This window comes from Leptopilina heterotoma, unplaced genomic scaffold, assembly GCF_015476425.1.
Source record: "Leptopilina heterotoma isolate Lh14 unplaced genomic scaffold, ASM1547642v1 Lhet_77, whole genome shotgun sequence".
In the NCBI taxonomy this organism is placed as follows: domain Eukaryota; kingdom Metazoa; phylum Arthropoda; class Insecta; order Hymenoptera; family Figitidae; genus Leptopilina; species Leptopilina heterotoma.
Window position 1 is genome coordinate 468,470 of NW_025111177.1, and position 22,439 is coordinate 490,908.

General features: G+C 22.6%; 1 protein-coding gene across 1 annotated transcript; it reads left to right on the forward strand.

Moving 5' to 3' along the window:
- Positions 1–18: 18 nt before the first annotated feature.
- Positions 19–22,395, forward strand: LOC122510908. The gene is made up of 22 exons (XM_043625862.1): positions 19–301; positions 742–946; positions 4,307–4,421; positions 6,973–7,216; positions 7,504–7,662; positions 7,928–8,015; positions 8,134–8,276; positions 8,527–8,688; positions 13,530–13,759; positions 14,318–14,561; positions 14,971–15,129; positions 15,358–15,445; positions 15,576–15,718; positions 16,231–16,373; positions 17,339–17,459; positions 18,554–18,752; positions 19,022–19,136; positions 19,777–20,020; positions 20,910–21,068; positions 21,188–21,272; positions 21,596–21,738; positions 22,118–22,395. The coding sequence occupies exons 1-22, from the start codon at positions 215–217 to the stop codon at positions 22,274–22,276; spliced, it is 3,435 nt and encodes a 1,144-aa protein (XP_043481797.1). The 5' UTR covers positions 19–214; the 3' UTR covers positions 22,277–22,395.
- Positions 22,396–22,439: the final 44 nt, after the last annotated feature.

Genomic DNA, 22,439 nt, shown 5'->3' on the forward strand with positions numbered 1-22,439 from the left:
ATTAGCATATAATATACACTTGACAAATAAAATAACCAGTTTTCTTTGTCAAACTATAAAGATAAGTTTAAATTGTTTGTTTTAATTATCTGCAAAAAAAAAAAAATTATATTGTTGTATAGTCGTTTATTAGAAGTCGTTGGAGGCAGAATTTACTAAATTTTACCCAGGAAGAATATATTTTATCAGAAAATGTTTTGAATTAATTTTAAATATGAAGAAATTGATTCCTAATATTGAGATATTTTTATGCTTTCTTGTATTCGTAGAAGGTAGACGTCCTAGTACAGATGTCAATCTTGTGAGTAATGAATTTCATGACAAAGAAGAATTTTCTATTTTCAATAAATCGTTTTCTAAATAATGTCTCTGTATAAGCGTCGACGCTAATTTTTGAAAATTGTTTTTTTAACTCAACAACTTCGAAAATTGTTGTATTATTTTTGGTTTCGTGGAAAAATTCTTTTCGTTTCTTCAGAAATGTTCTAAACATTTCTGAACAATTCTAAACAAACATTTTATGACAATGTACAGTAAAATCTACGGATGCCTTGTATTTGAAGTTGTTCCTAAACAAATGAAGTCGATAATTTTATTGTTTAGCAGTTACTGCAAAAAAAAAGGAATTTCTACATAGATTTTTTACTGTAACTGTATTAAAAATAGTTTTTCTAAATACAGTGTTTGGTGTAATGAATTAAATTTCTGTACTTAATTAAAATTTGCGAATGTTATTCTTAGAAAACTCTCGTTACCGGTTATGGCTATCCGTTCGAAGTTCATGAGACAACAACTGACGATGATTACATTTTGGAACTTCATCGAATATCAGGAGGCAGAAATGAAGCACAAAATTCTACGGCTAAGAAGCAAGTTGTACTTATGATGCATGGCTTGATTGGTTCATCGGCTTCATGGTTAATAACGGGTCCAAACAGATCGTTAGGTAACAATTTTCTTCAATTTCTATTCTCCAACTCTCTTCATAGTTAATAAATTCTTTATTAATATTTGAACATAACTTTAAAATTCAAATCTTATACATTTTTCTATAAGTTTGTGCAATTTTTAAATTGCAAACAATTCACATCCAAGTTACTGAAAATTTTTTTAATTCTATACTTAAAAAAAGAAACTTCTAGACAGAAAAAAGATTTCTTTACTGAAAAATAGTTTTCTATACAAAAATCAAAAGTTTTTATATAAAAATTTATCAGACGCATCCGGATAAAAAATAATACAAAAAAAAAAAAAAATGAAAAATTATCAGTTTTTCTAGATATCAAAATTGAGACAAAAATCGTATAAAAATTGAAGCAGTGCATCAATTTTGAAACTATTTTGATATTTCTATTACAATTTTGTAGTTTTTTGTCTCAATTTTATATCCTTAGAAAAATTGTGTGTATTGAACTGAAAACAACGTGAAAACTATGACGATTTTTCAAAAGTAAAAATTTAGAAAATTATCGAATTTTTGAATATTAATTTATTTAGTAAAAAAAAAATTAAAATTAATTCTTAAAGAGAATTTTTACTTTCTCTTTGGTTCATATAAAAAAAATTCAATTCAATTGTAATTATAAAAAAACAATTTCAAGAAATTCCAATTATTTATGTTTATAAAAATTAAATGATCCTTGGAAAATGTTAATTGTTTTTAAAATTCAATTATCTTAAGACAATTTCAAATACTAGCAAAAAAAAAAAAATTTAATTACTCGTTTAAAAATTCAATTATCTAAAGAAAATTTCAATTATTATCATACAAAATTCAATAATTTGTAAAAAATTTGAATTACTTAAAAAGAATTCAATTATTTGATGACAATTTCAATATAACTAGGATGAAACAATAAAAAATATTTAATAATTTGTAGAAAATTTCAATTATCAGGACAAAAAATTCAATTTTCAATTACTTGTTTAAAAAATATAATTATAAGTAGATAAATTTATTTACTTGCCTAAAATATTCAATTATCTGTCGATAATTTGAATTATTTGCTTAAAAAAAAATATAATTACGTTAAAGAAAGTTTTAATCAATAAAAAAATTTAATTATCTTCAAAAAATTTTAAATAATATGCTTAAAAAATTCAAGTATTTTTTAAAAATTTCGAATTACTTGCTGAAAATATTCAAGCACCTTTAGAGTTTTTCAATTACTTGTCTAAAAAATGCAGTCCTTTTGAAAAATTTTAGTAATTAAAATTTTCTAAAGATAATTGAATTTTTTCAAGTGAATTGTTAACTATTGTTAATTTTATTTTTATTAACTACAAATAATTGAATATTTTATGCTAGTAATTGAAATTATAAATAATTAAATATTTCAAGTAAGTAATTGAAATTTTCTAAAGATAATTGAATTTTTTATTTATTAACTACAAATAATTGAATATGTTATGCTAGTAATTGAAATTATAAATAATTGAATATTTTATGTATGTAATTGAAATTTTCTAAAGATAATTGAATATTTTTAAGCGAATAGTTAACTATTTTTATTAACTACAAATAATTGAATATTTTATGCTAGTAATTGAAATTTTCTAAAGATAATTGAATTCTTTAAAGCAAATAGTTAACTATTCGCTTAAAAAATTCAATTCTCTTTAGAAAATTTCAATTACTTACTTAAAATATTCAATTATTTATAATTTCAATTACTAGCATAAAATATTTAATTATTTCTAGTTAATTTCAATTATCTTAATATATTTTCAATTATATGCTTAAAAAATTCAATTCTCTTTAGAAAATTTCAATTACTTGCTTAAAATATTCAAACGTCAATGGACAATTTCAATTACTCGCTTAAAATATTCAATTATCTTTAATGAATTCGAATTGTCTTTGTAACATATATATAAAAGTGAAACGTTATAAAAACAAAATTTTTTGAATTTTGAATAAAATTAATAATAATTGTAAATAACTATTTATTAATTATTAGAATTTGTTTCTATTACTGTTTATGGAAATTCAATTATAAAAAAATCAATTACATGTTTGTAAAGATTCAATTAAAAAAAAAACTGAAGTTTAAGAAGTAACTATATTTAAAATTTTAAAGTATTGAAAAAATTTAATTTTGAATAATTTATTCTGATAACTGAATTTTTGAAAAATATATACATTTAAAAGTTAAATTGAATTTATAATTAAACTCAAGTTTAATTAAAGTTTTGTAAAAGTTTATTGGAAATATATTTTTTCTAAATGTTAAAATTAAATGTTAAATTAAAATTTTTGAAAATCAAATTTTCAAGAATTTTAATTGAAAATTTTTAAAGAATAATGTGAATTTTTAAGAATTTTAATTAAAAATTTTTCTAATAATTGAATTCCAAGAAATTGTATAATGAAAAATTATCTTTAAAAAGTTGTATTAAAATATTTTTTAAAAGGAAATTCTTAGAATTTTTCTATTAAAATTTTCTTAAATTGATAAATTCAGTTGTTTTCAATATTTTTTTTATCATTTATTATTATTATTTATTATTATTTCTTTATAATAATTGAAACGCCTCTTTCGGTATTTTTTGTATTTTTAATCGACGAAAGCGACTTTTTTACTCCGAGGCCTGTTATTATTGTTTAGCGCTATATAAAAAATTATAGGTATATAGAAAATTATTTAATATTTTAAATACTGTTTAAACTTTTATTTTTTATAATATAAAGGATATTTAAATAACTTGTGCATCAATAAATAAAAATTTCAATATTAAAATAAAAAAAATTAAAAATATTCAATATTATTTTTACTTTATTGAAAAAAAATATTGTCATAAATGAATTTATAAACTGTTCACTGCTATTTTTCGAATTATTTCAAATTATTGTATATTCTATAGAATCCTAAAAATAATTTTTCTTTTTTTAAATAATAAAACGAATTATCTTAAAGAAGAACATATAAATAAAGTATTAACAATCTTCAGGGTTTTCAATAATTACCAATATTAAAATGACATTGTCACTCATTCTGATAACAAATATAGAAATTTATCGACATACTCATATGAATACGAGGAGGAAAAATTATACATATATAATTTAGCAATGGAAAATTATGTATTATTAGCAGAAATATGTTTTTTTCGTGTTATTATTGCAGCTTTTTTTAAATTATAGTATGTTTTTAATTCTAAAATTATTCTTTAAGTATTTACTATTTACAAATAGTCATTTAAAGAAATTGATAATAACAAAGAAGAAAAAAAATTTATTTCTTTAATTGTTCATTACAATGTATTATTATTTTAATTCTACTTATTGATATTATTACTTTTTAAGCATTGACGTTGGCTGATAAAAATTATGACGTTTGGTTGGGAAACAATAGAGGCAACACTTACAGTCAAAAACACAAAACAAAATTAGAAACAAGCTATGATTACTGGGATTTTAGGTATAGATGTTATATTCGTAATAGTTTGGAAAGATTAATCAATTATTAGCTTTTTGTGTTGATAAAATATTATTAATATTAATGATTAATATCATTAGGATAATAATTATTAAAATATCATTAGTTTTTGAATTAATGAAATACTCTCTAAATCTGAATTGGAACATTCGAACATTATAACAATTCAAATTCTTCTGAAATTAAAAGAACAGAATTGAAATTTGTAGAAGTTATAAATGATTGCAGAAATTCAATTATTTTCAAAAGTAATAAAATTCTTCGCAGAAATTCAATTATTTTCAAAATTTAAAAAAAAATTACCTTCAAGATTTCAATTATTTTTATAAATAATAAAATTCTTTTCCTAAATTCAATTATTTTCAAAATTTAGAAAAAAAAATTTTCCTCAAGATTTCTTAAAAATGTCTCATTAAAATTGTTCGATAGAATTCAATTATGTTTATAAAAAAAAATATTCTATACAAGAAATTCAATTATTTTCGAAGGTTATAAAATTCTTCCCAGAAATTCAATTATTTTCAACATTTTTTTTTTAAATTTTCATTAACATTTTAATTATCTTTATAAATATCAAAATTCTTTGCCAAAAATTCAATTTGCCTTAAAAATTTTATAAAAATTTGTCTACAGAATTCAATTATTTAAAAGATTTTAAGAAAATTCTTTGCAAGAATTCAATTATTTTCACAATTGAAAAAAATGTTCCACTGGTATTTAAAGTATTTAAAAAATTTTCCAAAAAATACTTCGAAATTTATTCTAATATCTTGATAAATAATAAAATTCTTCCCTAAAATTCAATTATTTTCAAGAATTTTAATAAAATTCTTTGCCGAAAATTCAATTATTCTTAAAACTCTTATGGAAATTTTTCGATAAAATTAAATTATTTAAAAACTATTATCGAAATTTATTGATTTTAAATATTTATTATTTACACAAAATTTTCCAAAAAAAAACTCAATTATTTAATAAAAATTTTCAAATCATTTAAAAAATTTTCCAAAAAAATTCTTCGAAAATATTTCAATTATTTTGAATAAATAATAAAATTCTTGCCTGAAATTCAATTATTTTCAGGAATTTTAATAGAATAGAATTAATAATTAATTTATTTATTTCTATTATTAATAGAATTCTTTGCAAAATTCAATTATTTTCAGAAATTTTTAATAAAATTCTTTGCAAAATTCAATTATTTTCATAAATAACAATATTCATCACAAGTATTCAATTATTTTCACGAATAACAAAATTTTTCACAGGAATTCAATTATTTAAAAAATTTTAAGAAAACTCTTCACAAGAATTCAATTATTTTCATGAATTTTAATAGAATTCTTTGCAAAATTCAATTATTTTTAAAAGTACTAAAATTCTTTGCAGAAATTAAATTATTTTCAAAATTTAAAAGAAAATTCTCGTCAAAAATACAATTATCGTTATAAATAGCAGAATTGTCCACCAAAATTCAATTATTTTAAAACATTTTAATAAAATTCTTTGCAAAATTTTAATTATTTTTAGAAAATTTTTGCAATTCAATGATTTTCAATGAGAATATTTACTATTTGTATTTTTTAAAAATTTCTTAAAAGAATTCTATTATTTAAATAAATTTAGAAAAAATTCTTTGCATGAATTCAATTTTTTTCATAAATAACAAAATTTTAAAAAATTCTCGACAAGATTACAATTATTTTTATAAATAGCAAAATGCTTCGTCTAAATGGTATTATAATTTAAAATTCTCTAAAAAATTGTTCGCAAAAATTTAATTATTTAAGAAATTGTTTTCTTTGCAAAATTCAATTATTTTTTCATAAATAATAATAATATTCATCACAAGAATTTAATTATTTTCAAAATTTTAAAAAAATTCTCAACAAGATTTCAATTATTTTTATAAACAGTAAAATTTTTTTGCCAAAATTGAATTATTCTTAAAAATTTTCTTAAAATTGTTCGAAAAAATTCAATATTATTAAAAAAAATTTTTCTCAATTTAATATTTTTCAATATCAATTATTTTCATAAAATTTTCCAAAAAGAATTCAATTATTATTTAATAAAATTTTTGATAAAATTATACCCAAACATTCAATTATTTAATAAATAAAAATTTCTCAGTAATTCAATTATTTAAAATAGAAATTTCAAGAAAAATTTTCGCCAAAATTCATAAATTTTAAATTAGAAAAATAATTTTCACAAATAATAAAATTTTTATTAGGAATTTATTTTATTTATTTATTTATTTTTATTTATCTTTTTTTATTTTTTAAATAATTTTTACGATTCTTTAAAAAAAAACTATGGCCATCTCCTTCTGGACTCAATTCAGATTTCAAGAGAGTAGTTTTTATGTTTAAATAATAAATACTAAGTTTAAATAATAAAATACCAGTTTTTATATTTGCGTAAAATATGAATATCAATGCACTGAAAGCTATATTTTTCGCACGCTTTCTTTATTCATTTTTTAACACTCTTGTGAATGTGATTTTTTATTTTTCCCCTGAAAAAAAAGCTGGCACGAGTTTGGAATGCACGATTTGCCCGCAATGATAGACTATGTTTTAAATAAAACCGGCGCTGAGAAGCTTCTTTACGTTGGATTCTCTCAGGGTTGCACGCAATTGATGGTTATGGGATCATTGAAACCCGAATACAATGATAAAATAGAATTTGCCATACTTTTTGCACCGGCTGTATTTATGGGGCACACCAGAGGAATTCTAACACTAGCCTCGCCAATCACTTATCTTTCTATGGTAATAATAAAATTTCTGTGTCACATATTCTGTGATCAAAAAGATAAAAAAAAAATTTTTTTTTAAAATGCCAGTACTGCCTTAAAGTACAAGTACACTTCTTCTAATTTATTATTCCTCATAATCTTAAGATTATGATTATACTTCGTCTAATTTATTATTCCTTATAATCTTAAGATTATGAGAAATAATAGTCATTAATTCAAAATATTAGTAAACATTTTTACTAATTCAAGTTTAGAGAGTTGTGTTATTCTATAAAAGACGTAAAATTGTTTAATGTACAGTACGAAGCAGAGAAAATGGGCTATTTTTCGATAGGAGTTGCTAATCCAAGATTAAGAATCTTCACCAAATCTTTTTGTTCAAAAGATGTCATTTGGCAGAGGTTGTGTCTATTTTTAATTTTTACCGCAGTTGGCTTTGGATATGACGAAGTGGATCGTGTAAGTTGCAAAATTTTATTAAAGATTAGAATTTATAATTTTAAACAGAGAATGCAAAATTTTGTGGAGTATCATTAAAATTAATTCTAATTGCAAGTGAACTAAATTTTACTGAATCTAAACGAACTTGAATTAAATTTGACTCAATCTAAACGAACTAAATTAAATTTGACTGAATCAAAACAAATGGAATCGAATTAAATTAAAGTTGAACGTCAAAGAAAACTGAAATCATAAAAATAAAATCACTAATTTTTTGAAATAGGCTCAAGTTGACAAATTCCTGGCATATGAGCCGGCGGGTTCCTCTTGGAAGCAAATCATCCATTACGGATTCAATAATTGGAATAAAGGTTGGATAAAAAATTTAAAAATTACTAAAAATTAATTAGAAGTGTATGCTGTAAAACTGTCAATTAAATGATTTTTCTACTTTCTTTTATGAACAGTATTCTTTTTCTTCTGTCAAAGGTCACTTTAGATTGTACGACTATGGCAAAAAGAAAAACAAAAAAATTTATAATTCCACCACTCCTCCGGACTATCCGTTGGAAAATGTCAACATCCCTATGGTAATATACCATGGAAAGAATGATTATTTAGCAGCACCTAAAGTAAGTTTTACTTAAATTATAATTTATCCAAAAATAACGATGTTAATATTCGACTATTGTAGACTAAACAACGCAGAGAAAAAAGTATTGTTAATATAGAATAGAACTAACAAAATTTTTGTTGTTATTACAAAATTTTTTCCTACTTCAACAGATTTATTGTTATTAGAAAAAATTTGAATTGTTTGAAAACTAAATGTTTTTTTATTGTTTTACCAACTAAATGGATAAAAAAACAATAATATTTCAGGATGTAGAGCTGCTGGCGTCTAAACTTCCGATCGTACTTAAAAGGCAACTTGTACAGCAAAGAAAACTGAATCATTACGATTTCGTCTTTGGACTACGAATAAAAGAGCTGGCTTATGATCCGGCTTTCAAAATTTATAAGAAATATATGAAATCAATTAATTGATTAATTAATTAATTCTCTGACGTTTGTGAATAATAAATTTATTCCGAATAGATTTGTCTTTTTAATTTTACCTTTGCAAGTTATAAGTTAAATTATTTTTAATATGTACTATTTTAATCAAATTTCCCTTAAGAATTCAATTACTTTCTTAAATATGATAAAATTTTTACTAGGAGTTCAATTATTTAAAATTCAATTTTCAGAAAACTTTTCGAAAAAAAATCTATATTATTTTAATAGAGGGATTTCGATTTTGAATTTTTTTCCGAAATTCAATTATTTAAAAAATTTTTAAAAAATAATCGACAAGATTTCAATTATCTTTATAAATAGCAAAATTTCTTACAAGAATTCAATTATTTTCGAAAGTAATAAAATTATTTGCAAAAATTCAATTATCTTCAAAATTTAGAAAAAAAAGTTTCCTCAAGATTTCAATTATCTTTCTAAATAGAAAAATTCTTCGCCGAAATTCAATTATTCTTAAAAATTTCATTAAAATTGTTCGATAGAATTCAATTATTTAAAAAATATTTTCGCAAGAATGAAATTCTTTTAAATAGACATATTGCATAAAACTTTTCGAAAAAAATCAATTATTCAAATTTTTGTTATTCAATTCTTCGCAAGAATTCAATTATTTTCACAAAAAATAATATCTTTCACAAAAATTCAATTATTTAAAGAATCTTAGGATAATTCATAGCGAGAATTCAATTATTTTTATAAATATAATAAAAATTTCAAGAATTCAATTATTTAAAAAATTAAAAAAAAATTTTTTAGCTAGAATTCAATTATTTTCATAAATAATAAAATTTTTTTAGCCAGAATTCAATTATTTTCATAAATAATAAAATTTTTTAGCCAGAATTCAATTATTTTCATAAATAATAAAATTCTTTGCAGCAATTCAATTATTTTTAAAATTCTTAATAAAGTGCGTCACAAGAATTGAATTAATTTCATAAAAATAATAAAATTTCAATTATTATTCAATACATTTTTTTTTTGCATTTCAATTAATTTTAATACAATTTGTAAATGAATTCCTCGAAAATTGTAATTATTCTTAAAAGTTTTATTAAAATTCGTCGAAGGAATTCATCTATTCAATTATTTTCAATATCTACGATTTTAATTGAAATTTCCAAAAGAATTCAATTATTTTTATAAATGATAAAATTTTCACAGAAGTTCAATTATTTAAAATACAATTTTCATAAAATTTTTCAAATAAATCAATTATTTAAGAATTTGTTGAAAAAAATTCTTCGTAGAAATTCAATTATTTTCACAAAAAAAAAAAATTTTTCACAGAAATTCAATTATTTAAAAAATTTTAATAAAATTCATGGCGAGAATTCAATTATTTTCTTAAATAATAAAATTTTCACGTGTATTCAACGATTAAAAATAGTTTAATAACATTCTTGAGAAAATTTTAATTATTTTCATAAATTTTCCTCAATTCAATGATTTTCAATATCTACTATTTTAATAAAATTTTCCAAAAGATTTCAATTATTTAAAAAATGAGAATTAATAAAATTCTGCGCAAACATTTAATTATTTTCATAAATAATAAAGATTTTACATGAATTCAATTATTTACAAATTTTTTATAAATTTATTTCTATTAATTCAATTCAATTTATTATTTTCTTTAAAAAATAATTCAAGTTTTGAATAATTTTATTTAAAAATAATTTCAACATAAAAAGTAATTGAATTTTGTATGAATTTGAGTTATGTAGTTTTTAGAAATAGGTAGTAAAAAAAAAATCAGTAGTTTATTAAAATTGACTAATAAAAATATTTTTTTTTTCTTTTAAATCACTGATCATAAACGTTGTAAAACTTGACCAAAGCAAAAAAAAAAAAATAAATAAACTTGACCAGTCATTATTTGTTTATTGTTTTTTCATTGAAATTGCATTCTGTATGCAGTTCAGCCAAACCTTTTGTGTGCGCGGCTTTTAACTATTCTGCAAACCTCAATATCCACAATGAAATAGCTATCATTTTTTAATTTCTTTTTTACTATTTCAAATTGCTCTCTAAACTGCGGTATCAGTTTCCTTTCAACACCCGACATGCCAGCAAAATAATCACCTTTAACATAGAGGAGGTGTATTTATGTGGTTTTCGTGGTTTCCCATCAGAATTCATTTTATTACTGATTTTCTAACATTCGTTTCTATTTCTCTGTTTTTCCTATTTTTTCCACTTTTCTGTTTTTTTTTTATTTTTTCTATTTCTCCATTTTTTTGTGCTTTTGCTATTTTTCCTTTTTTTCTGATTATTTCTATTTCTCTATTTTTATTTTTTTTCTATTTCTCTATTTTTACTATTTTTTCTGCTTTTGCTATTTTCCTGTTTTTTTCAATTTCCCTATTTTTCCTATTTTCCCATTTTCTCTATTACTTCTAATTTTCTTTTTTTATATTTCTCTATTTTTCTGCTTTTGCTGTTTCTCTATTTTTCTATTTTTTCCATTTCTCTATTTTTCCTATTTTTTTCTATTTTCTGCTTTTGCTATTTTTCTGTTTTTTCTATTTTTACTATTTTTCTATTTTTCTCTGCTTTTGGTATTTTTCCTATTTTTTTAAATGTATTTTCTATTTTTTCCATTTCTCTATTTTTACTATTTTTTCTATTTTTCTGCTTTTGCTATTTTTGCTATTCTTACTATTTTTCTATTTTTTCTGCTTTTCGTATTTTTCCTATTTTTCCTATTTTTTCTATGTATTTTTCTTTTTTTATATTTCTTTATTTTTCTGCTTTTGCTATTTTTCCTTTTCTTCTGATTATTTCTATTTCTCTATTTTTATTTTTTTTCTATTTCTCTATTTTTACTATTTTTTCTGCCTTTGCTATTTTCGTGTTTTTTTCCATTTCCCTATTTTTCCTATTTTCTCTATTACTTCTAATTTTCTATTTTTATATTTCTCTATTTTTCTGCTTTTGCTGTTTCTCTATTTTTCTATTTTTTCTATTTCTCTATTTTTCCTATTTTTTTCTATTTTCTGCTTTTGCTATTTTTCTGTTTTTTTCTATTTTTACTATTTTTCTATTTTTTTCTGCTTTTGGTATTTTTCCTATTTTTTTAAATGTATTTTCTATTTTTTCCATTTCTCTATTTTTACTATTTTTTCTATTTTTCTGCTTTTGCTATTTTTGCTATTCTTACTATTTTTCTATTTTTTCTGCTTTTGGTATTTTTCCTATTTTTTCTATGTATTTTTCTTTTTTTATATTTCTTTATTTTTCTGCTTTTGCTATTTTTCCTTTTTTTCTGATTATTTCTATTTCTCTATTTTTATTTTTTTTCTATTTCTCTATTTTTACTATTTTTTCTGCCTTTGCTATTTTCGTGTTTTTTTCCATTTCTCTATTTTTCCTATTTTTTCTATTTTCTGCTTTTGCTATTTTTCTATTTTTTTCTGCTTTTGGTATTTTTCCTATTTTTTAAATGTATTTTCTATTTTTTCCATTTCTCTATTTTTTCTATTTTTCTGCTTTTGCTATTTTTTCTATTTTTACTATTTTTCTATTTTTTTCTGCTTTTGGTATTTTTCCTATTTTTTAAATGTATTTTCTATTTTTTCCATTTCTCTATTTTTTCTATTTTTCTGCTTTTGCTATTTTTTCTATTTTTACTATTTTTCTATTTTTTTCTGCTTTTGGTATTTTTCCTATTTTTTAAATGTATTTTCTATTTTTTCTATTTTTCTGCTTTTGCTATTTTTTCTATTTTTACTATTTTTCTATTTTTTTCTGCTTTTGGTATTTTTCCTATTTTTTCTATGTATTTTTCTTTTTTTACATTTCTTTAATTTTCTGCTTTTGCTATTTTTCCTATTTTTCTGTTTTTCACTATTTCTCTATTTTTACTATTTTTTTTTTATTTTTTTTTGCTTTTGCTATTTTTCCTATTTTGCTGTTATTTTTTTATTTTTGTTTTCTATTTCTCTATTTTTTCTATTTTCTATTTCTCTATTTCTTTATTTTTCTGCTTTTGCTATTTTTGCTATTTTTCTGTTTTTTTTCTATTTCTCTATTTTTTCTACTTTTCTGTTTTTTCTATTCGCTTTTTATATAAGTTGCAGCATAAATAAATATTTGCTTTTTCAATAATATTTACAAATGGAAACCAGTTGTTTTTTGTCTTAGCGATAAAGTTTACATAAAGTTACATATAATGTTTACATTCTTTCTTTTAATTATTATACATTAAAAACTTTTATACATTGTTGGTTATCACAACAATTTGTTTGAGTCATAATTTGTTTCATATTTTGTTAAACGAGAACACAAAGTCGTTGAGTAAGCATGAATACGACAAATTTTGTGCCAGCTATTTTAAAAATATTTTTGTGCCTTATTTTATTTGCCGAAAGTAAACGTCCTGGCACAGATGTCAAACTTGTAGGTCTTTTATTTTTTGATATGAAAAAATCAAGAAAAAAAAATTTTTTCTAAATAGAAATTTTTAATGACAATTTTAACTTAACAACTTCGAAAATTGTTGTATTATTTTTGGTTTCGTGGAAAAATTCTTTTCGTTTCTTCAGAAATGTTCTAAACATTTCTGAACAATTCTAAACAAACATTTTATGACAATGTACAGTAAAATCTACGGATGCCTTGTATTTGAAGTTGTTCCTAAACAAATGAAGTCGATAATTTTATTGTTTAGCAGTTACTGCAAAAAAAGAAATTTATACATAGATTTTTTACTGTAACTGTATTAAAAATGGTTTTTCTAAATACAGTGTTTGGTGTAATGAATTAAATTTCTGTACTTAATTAAAATTTGCGAATGTTTTTCTTAGAAAACTCTCGTTACCGGTTATGGCTATCCGTTCGAAGTTCATGAGACAACAACTGACGATGATTACATTTTGGAACTTCATCGAATATCAGGAGGCAGAAATGAAGCACAAAATTCTACGGCTAAGAAGCAAGTTGTACTTATGATGCATGGCTTCATTAGTTCTTCGGCTTCATGGTTAATAACGGGTCCAAACAGGTCGTTCGGTAACAGTTTTACAATATTCATCAAGTACTCTTTTTGTTATGTTCTATGTTATGTCTCTAATATTTTTAATGACCATGATCTCCTCCTGAAAGATACCTTATTAATTGCCATATTGCATACCTTATTATTTAATTCTCATGCCCTTAAATATTAAACACTATTTATAATAGTACTTCTAATATTTTAATGTTCATCATCTTTCACATGGGCATTTATTTTGTATCATTTATTTTTGTGTAAATACAAAGAAGCTGTATGGTTCTTGACTTTCTGTATATTGTACTGTATATTATACTGCATATTGTACTACATATTGTACTGTATATTATACTGAATATTGTACTGCATATTGTAATCATTAACTTTAATCATTACTTTAAGCATTGATGTTGGCTGATAAGAATTATGACGTGTGGTTGGGAAACAATAGAGGTAACACTTACAGTCAAAAACACAAAACAAAATTATAAACAAGCAACGACTATTGGAATTTTAGGTAGAGAACCAATATTTCTGAGATGGTAAAATAAACCCAATTTTTATGATTTTTATGATTTTTAAAATAATCATCTTCAATTCCAGTTGGCACGAGATGGGAATCTACGATTTGCCCGCAATGATAGATTATATTTTGAATAAAACAGGCGAGGAGAAGCTTCTGTACGTCGGATTTTCTCAGGGATGTACGCAATTATTAGTGATGGGATCATTGAAACCAGAGTACAACAAGAAAGTACAGTATGCCATACTTTTGGCACCTGGGGCATTTATGGGAAACATAAAGGGAATCCTTTCACTACTGAAACCAATAGTTTATCCTGCAATGGTAATTTCTTTTCGTCAGAAAATATACTAACAAACAAATTTACAAATTTTACTAGCAAATTTTAATCGAATAGTATTGCTGTACAGTAAACTTGTTTGTTTGTTTAACTTTATACTATCACTGTGATAGTATATAAAGTTTGTACATCCTTAGACAAACTGTGATAGTTTAGTGATATTTTTTTATATGTTTCCTGTCTCAAAAATGTTTTTTTGTTGCAGTGCAACAATTTTGATACAATATTTGTTTCAAAAAAGTTTTTCTGTTGCAGTGCAACAATTTTGATACGATTTTTTGTCTCAAAAACGTTCCCTTTTTACAGTGCAACAATTTTGATACGTTTCTTGTCTCAATTTTGATATTCTTAGAAAAGTTGCGCATCAAATAATAAATAATGTTTACTACACAGTACGTATCAGAGAAACTGGGGTATTTTTCCATAGCGAATGCTAATCCAACGTTAAGAATTTTTCTACAATCGTTCTGCTCAAAACAAGCTATTTCGCAGGAGTTGTGTATATTTTTAATTTTTACCGTAGTTGGCTTCGGATACGACGAAGTGGATCGTGTAAGTTGCAAATTTTATTAAAGATTAGAATTTATAATTTCAAACAGAGAATGCAAAATTTTTTGGAGTATCATTAAAATTGATTCTAATTGCAAGTGAACTAAATTGTACTGAATCGAAGCGAACTGAATTAAATTGGCCTGCATCGAAACAAATCGAATGGAATTAAATTGAAACTGAACGTAAAAGAAAACTGAAATAAAATAAAATCACTAATTTCTGAAATAGGTTCACATTGAGAATTTCCTTACATATGAGCCGGCGGGTTCTTCTTGGAAGCAAGTGATCCATTACGGAATGAATTACTGGAATAAAGGTTGGATAAAAATTAAAAATTACTAAAAATTAATTATCTAAAATTAATTAGAAATGTATGCTGTAAAAATAACAATTAAATTATTTTTCTACTTTCTTTTATGAACAGTTTTCTTTTCCTTCTGTCAAAGGTCACTTTAGATTGTACGACTATGGCAAAAAGAAAAACAAAAAAATTTATAATTCCACCACTCCTCCGGAATATCCGTTGGAAAATGTCGATATTCCAATTGCAATGTACCATGGAACAAATGATTATGTAGCAACACCTCAGGTAGGTTAAATTATATTATCTCCAAATACTATTATGACATTATTATTATTTCCAAATATTATTGTATTATGAAATATGAAGATTATTGTAGTTAATATATAAATATTAGTAATATTATCGACAAACATTATTATATTATCCACAAATATTAATAATATTTATAGAAAATATAGTATTATCTACAAATATTTGTCCACAAACATATTACAAAAAGCGAACGTCGATTATTATCCCTGCATTATTAATTTTCGGTTAAATGAAATCATTAATTATTAAAGCACATTTGAATAGTATTAAATATGGAAACAATCAATTTTCATATGAAATTTATAATTGAGTCTATTTTGAAAAATATTTTGTCCGTATGGAAAAAATAATTAAAAAACAATAAAAAAAAATTAAAAAACAATAAAAACCAATAAAAAACCAATAAAAAACAATAAAAAACAATTAAAATAAAACTTCCATTAAAAGATATTTTCATTTCCAATTTAAAAAAATATATATTTCAGGACATAGAACTGCTTGGCACGAAACTTCCAAATCTAGTTGAAAGACAATTGATTAAAGAAAAGGAATTGAATCACTACGATTTTCTTTTTGGTTTGGAAATAAAAGAACTCGTCTATAATCAAGCTCACAAAGTTTTCATCAAGTACATGAAATCAATTGCATAAATTTGTCAACTTTGTTCAATAAAAATTAAAAAAAAAAAAAAAAGAAATTGGTAATAAAAATAATAATTGATTCAGAGAAAATAATTTCCTTTATTTTATCCACATTATAGTTATCTAAATTGTAATTTAATATCAGAATTACTGCGAAAAAAAAGGTTGTCTCCAAGACCAGTTGGAATTCATAATAAATTTGAATAACAAATGCACATAAATATTAAAAAGGTGAAATGTTTTTCAAGTGTTAAGTGACAATAATAATGTGAAGAAATCAATTTTACGTGAGTGAATTTTGCATTTTGAAAGAATCAAAATTTTTTTTCGTACAATAGGTTATGATTTATTTGAAACAAGGAAATTGCAGAACCTTGACTTACAATTTAACCTCTTGGAGAATTTTTTTTAATTGTTTCTATAATTTATTCACATTAATAGCACGATTATTAATTGCTCGAAAAAAATTATACATTAAGTGTTATGTTACCTTCGCGAACAAGTAAATGGACATTAACTGATTATATTTTTTTTGTACAATAAAAAAAAAACTCATTGAGTGTTATATTACCTTCATGAACAAGATGCGGACATGAACTGATTGTACTCTAATTTATATTAAAGGCTATTTTGCCATCTTGCAAGCAAATTTTATTGCATTAGAGGAATGAGGAAAATAATTCTGATTTATTATTCTCTTTGTTCTCGTAAAAATTTTTTTTTCGTCAATATTATTTTTTTTTTTTTTTTGGAAAATTTACAAAACTCTTGCAGTGATTATTATTAATTATAATTGATAGTACAATACATCAATGTAAACATGCGAGTTGTCGCAAAGGTGTTTGCGTGAGAAAATTAGAATAAAAAAAAAAGCTTAAGTTGCTTTTAATTGAGCAGCATTTATCTAAACAGATCTTCCTTGGGATAAAGTTGTAAGCAAAATTATTGTTAGTTTCTTCGTAGCGTCAGTGACATTAGTTTCGATGGGAAATAAAATTTATTTTATTCTCCTTCTTTATTGTTATGTTTTCGATTTGTCCCAAGGAATAATTCCGGATACGGCGAAAAAAATTGTAAGTCGAAAATATTTTTATCAGGGGAAGAAATTTAAATCATAGTCAAAGTCAAACCTAAAATCATGGTCAAAGTCAAAGTTAAAATCAAAATCAAAAAGGCAAAGCAAAGTTAAAAGTTTGACCAAAGTTTAATTTAAAATCATAGTCAAAAAGGCAAATCAAATTTAAAGCTACAGTCAAAGTTAGAATCATAGTCAAAGTCAAAGTTAAAATCAAAATCAAAAAGGCAAAGCAAAGTTAAAATCATGGCCAAAGTTAAATTTAAAATCATGGTCAAAATCAAAATATGGTCACAGTCAAAATTAAAATCATAGTCAAAGTTAAAATCAATTCAAAAAAGCAAAGCAAAGTTAAGCCTACAGTCAAACTCAAAGTAAAAATTAAAATCATGGCCAATAAGTTAAATTTAAAATCATTGTCAAAATAAAAAAGGCAAATCAAATTTAAAGCTGCACTCAAAGTCAAATTTAAAATCATGGACAAAGTTAAATTTAAAATTATAGTCAAAGTCAAAAAGGCAAAGCAAAGTTAATACTACAGTAAACCTCAAAGTTAAAATCATAGTCAAAGTCAAAGTTAAAATCATGGTTAAAGTTTAAATCATGGTCAAATTTAAAATCATGGTCTAAGTTAAAATCATAGTCAGAGTTAAAAATCAAAGTTAAAATTAAAATTATGGTCCAAGTTGAAATCACGGTCAAAGTTAAAATCATGGTCTAAGTTAAAATCATAGTCAAAGACAAAGTTAAAATCATGACCAAAGTTAAATTTAAAATGATGGTCAAAGTGAAAAAGGCAAAACATATTAAAAACTACAGTCAAAGTTAAAATAATGGGCAAAGTTAAAGTTAAAATCATAATCAAAGTCAAAGTTAAAATCACAGTCAAATTCAAAGTTAAAATTAAAGTCAAAATCAATAAGTCAATGTCAAAATGAAAATAAAATCAAAAGTCAAAGTCAAATGGCAAAAAATGCTTCTCGAATAATGAATGTAAATTGAATGATAAAAATTTTGATTATATAGTAATTAGTAATTAATGAATTATAACGAAATAATCATGATTTTCTGCTACTAAAAAAAAAATCCAAGACAAGATTGATAGAGGACTATGGATATTTGGTGCAAACTCATCATGTCATAACGCAAGATGGTTATATTCTTGAAATCCAAAGAATTCCTGGGATTAAAGGTGAAAGTGTCAGGAATGGAAAACCTCCGGTATTAATAATGCACGGTCTCGTAATGAGTTCTGCAGATTGGGTTGTAACTGGTCCCAACACTTCACTGGGTACAATTATTTCAATGAAATAAAATAAAAAAATAGAAATATTGTATTTTTATTAATTAATTCAATTAATTAATTTTAATAATTAAAGTAGAATTATATTTAATTAAAATTAGAATAAAAAGATAACGAATCACAGTTTTTCTATAAGGATATCAGATTTAGGCAACAATTTTGATACGTTTTTTTGTCTCAATCTGATATCCTTAGAGAAATTGAGATTAAAAAAAATACTAAACTATTTTAACTTTTAACGTTATTTTTTTACACAGCATTTTTACTAGTTGAAAATGGATACGACGTGTGGTTAGGAAACAATCGTGGCAACACTTTTGGAAAAAATCACACACACTTCTTGGAAACTAGCTATGGATTTTGGGACTTTAGGTAAACGAAATTTTTCTCTCAATTGATCGAAAAAAATTAATTATAATATACTATTATACTGTTAATTACACTATTAATTATACTGTTAATTTCACTATTAATTTTGCTGTTAATTTCACTATTAATTTTGCTGTTTTGAACTATTATTATACTATTAATGTATAATTAATAGTGTAATTAACAGTATAATTAATAGTGTAATTAATAGTAGAATAAAAAGGGTAATTAATAGTGTAATTAACAGTATAATTAATAGTGTAAATAACAGTATAATTAATAGTGTAATAAATAGTGTAAATTACAGTATAATTAATAGTGTAATTAATAGTAGAATAAAAAGTGTAATTAATAGTGTAATTAACAGTATAATTAATAGTGTAACTAACAGTATAATAAATAGTGTAAATAACAGTATAATTAATAGTGTAAATAACAGTATAATTAATAGTGTAATAAATAGTGTAAATTACAGTATAATTAATAGTGTAATTAATAGTAGAATAAAAAGTGTAATTAATAGTGTAATTAACAGTATAATTAATAGTGTAAATAATAGTAGAATAAAAAGTGTAATTAATAGTGTAATTAACAGTATAATTAATAGTGTAATTAATAGTATGAATTTTGTTTTCACATAAAGTTGGCACGAGTTTGGAATTTACGATTTGCCGGCAATGATCGATTATATTTTGAAAGAGACCAACACGAATGATCTCAACTATATTTGCTATTCACAAGGATGTACACAATTTTTAGTGATGGGCTCGTTGAAACCAGAGTATAATAAAAAAATACGATTCACTGCTGCAATGGCACCAGCGGCTTATTTCAAATACACAAAGGGGCTTAATGCACTGGTGCATAATATAATTTTATTATCGAAGGTATGCACTAAACTAAACTTCATATACACAGGAAAAAAAAAGTCTGACTCCGTTTACACCTTAAATTCAGCCTCAAAAATAGGCTGAAAGTAAAACTTTTTTTTTTAGTGCGTAATACAACGACAAAACCTTTCAAAATTGCTATACTTGAAAAAGTCATAGAATTCCTCAAATTAAAAATTTTATTTCAATTGCTTTTTTAATTTAATTAAATTTTTAATTTAATAGAAAACTAAAGAAAAAATTTAGTTTTTATAAATTTAAAAATTTTAAATGAAAAATTCTCTCAACGTTCAGAGCATGTTAACCATTAAATTATTTATTTAAAAATAATTTAATTAATTAAATTAATGCAATTAAACATTAATTTAATTAGTTAAATTAAAAAGTTCTCATTAAATTATTTATTAAAAAATATATTTTTTTTGTTCAACATAAAATTGAGAATATTTAAAAAACAAATTTTTTAAATTTAATTAAATTTACATCGAATTTAAGTAAATAATTTAATGAGCAACATGCTCTGAAAGTTCACATGAACGAAATATCTTTTTCATTATAAATTTTATCGAAAATTACTGATCCTACAATAAAAAATAAAAATTGAATATTTTTGAAAACTTTATAATTAAAGCAGAAAATGTTTTACACACGAAAAGCGGTATTCGATATAATTATCATGAATTTAATTTTTTTTCGAAACAATTTAATTTGTATTTTTTTTTTTTTTTGAAATGTTTTAAATACAATTTTAATAAAATTTCTGAAATCATTCTTAATTAAATATACTTTAGAAGCTTTAAGACACATTTAATAGACAAAGTTTTGAAATTTTCATTTATCAGATTTAATTTATAATAAATTTTAATTTTTATATTAATACTGTTAGGTTTTTGTAGAAAACTTTGGATATTTCGAATTTTTCCCAGCATTTTCAATTATTAGAGTGATTATCAGAAATATCTGTTGGTTCGGAAATCCATTCCAAAATTTATGCTATTTTGCAGTTTTTAGTATTGCTGGAATTGGAATTGATGAAATGGATCCGGTAAGTTGTTTTTTGTCAATTTTTATTTTATTATTTTATTAATTTTTATTTAAACTTAAATTTTAAGAACAATTTTAATAATAAATTGAAATATAATGAACAAAATTTTATTATTTTAGCAAAGAATAGCCGATCAAATGACATATTTTCCTGCTGGATGTTCATATAAACAATTAATTCATTATCACACTGGACAATTAAATGGTTTATTTCATTTTTCATAACAATATAAATTAGTAAAAACGAAAACAAAACGGAATGGGTCGTTCCATGTGAAATTTTCATTAATTTTACTTCTTTATTTCCCTAGGGAGTTAAAAAAAATTTTCTACTTAACTAAAAAACATCGAAAGTGTTTTATTTCTTTTGGGAAAAGTATTTTTTTCGACACCAACTTTTAGGAAACGTTCGTGTATTCTATATTGCAGGGAAAAAAAATTTTTTAGTGAAAATTTCATCTGGAATGATCCAAATATATATTTTTAAATTTTATTTTAAATTTTATTTTAAATTAAACTTTTTTTCAGGAGCATTTTGCCAGTACGATTACGGACCTGTGAAAAACTTGCATTTATATAATTCAACAACTCCTCCTAAATATCCGATTGAAAGGATTAAAGTACCAGTTGCTGTATTTTATGGAGCTAACGATTTTCTAACATCTCCCGGGGTAATTTTTTTTTCTAAAAAAAAAAATTCCTCTTTAGCAAAAAGTATTAATTTGCAGCAAAATTGATAATGCAAAATGTGAATTAAACTCAAAATTGACTCAAAAAAGTATTATTTGCAAAAAATTGAAAAATGTGGATCAAAATCAACACCAAAAGTATTAATTTGCAAGAAATTGATAACAAAATTTATTCAAAATCAAAATTTTTTGATCAAAATCAAAATTATAAATTTGAATATTAATTTGTTCTAATTTAGGATCAATTTGATAAGCCTGCAAATAGAAAATAATTCATATACTAAAAGAGGATTGAGAATAATTAAAGAGAAACAATTTTTAAAAATCAAATTTATTTTATTTCTAAAATTTCTGATTACAGGACGTATTGCACTTAGCATCAAAACTTCCAAATGTCATCGGGAAATTCGTTGTAAAGGGACGAAAATTAAATCACTTGGATTTTATTTATGGAAAAAATGTACGAAAACTTGTTTACTATCCAATACTGAAAATTCTGACTGCCTTTAGGAAAAGTTAATTACATTTTTATGTCAGTTAATATAGTATTTTTCTATTTTCCATTTTTAATTTCCTACTTTCTATTTTCCATTTTCTATTTTCCATTTTCTATTCTTTATTATCTATTTTCTATTTCCTATTTTCTATTTTTATTGTCGTCTTTCTACTTTTCATTTTTTTAT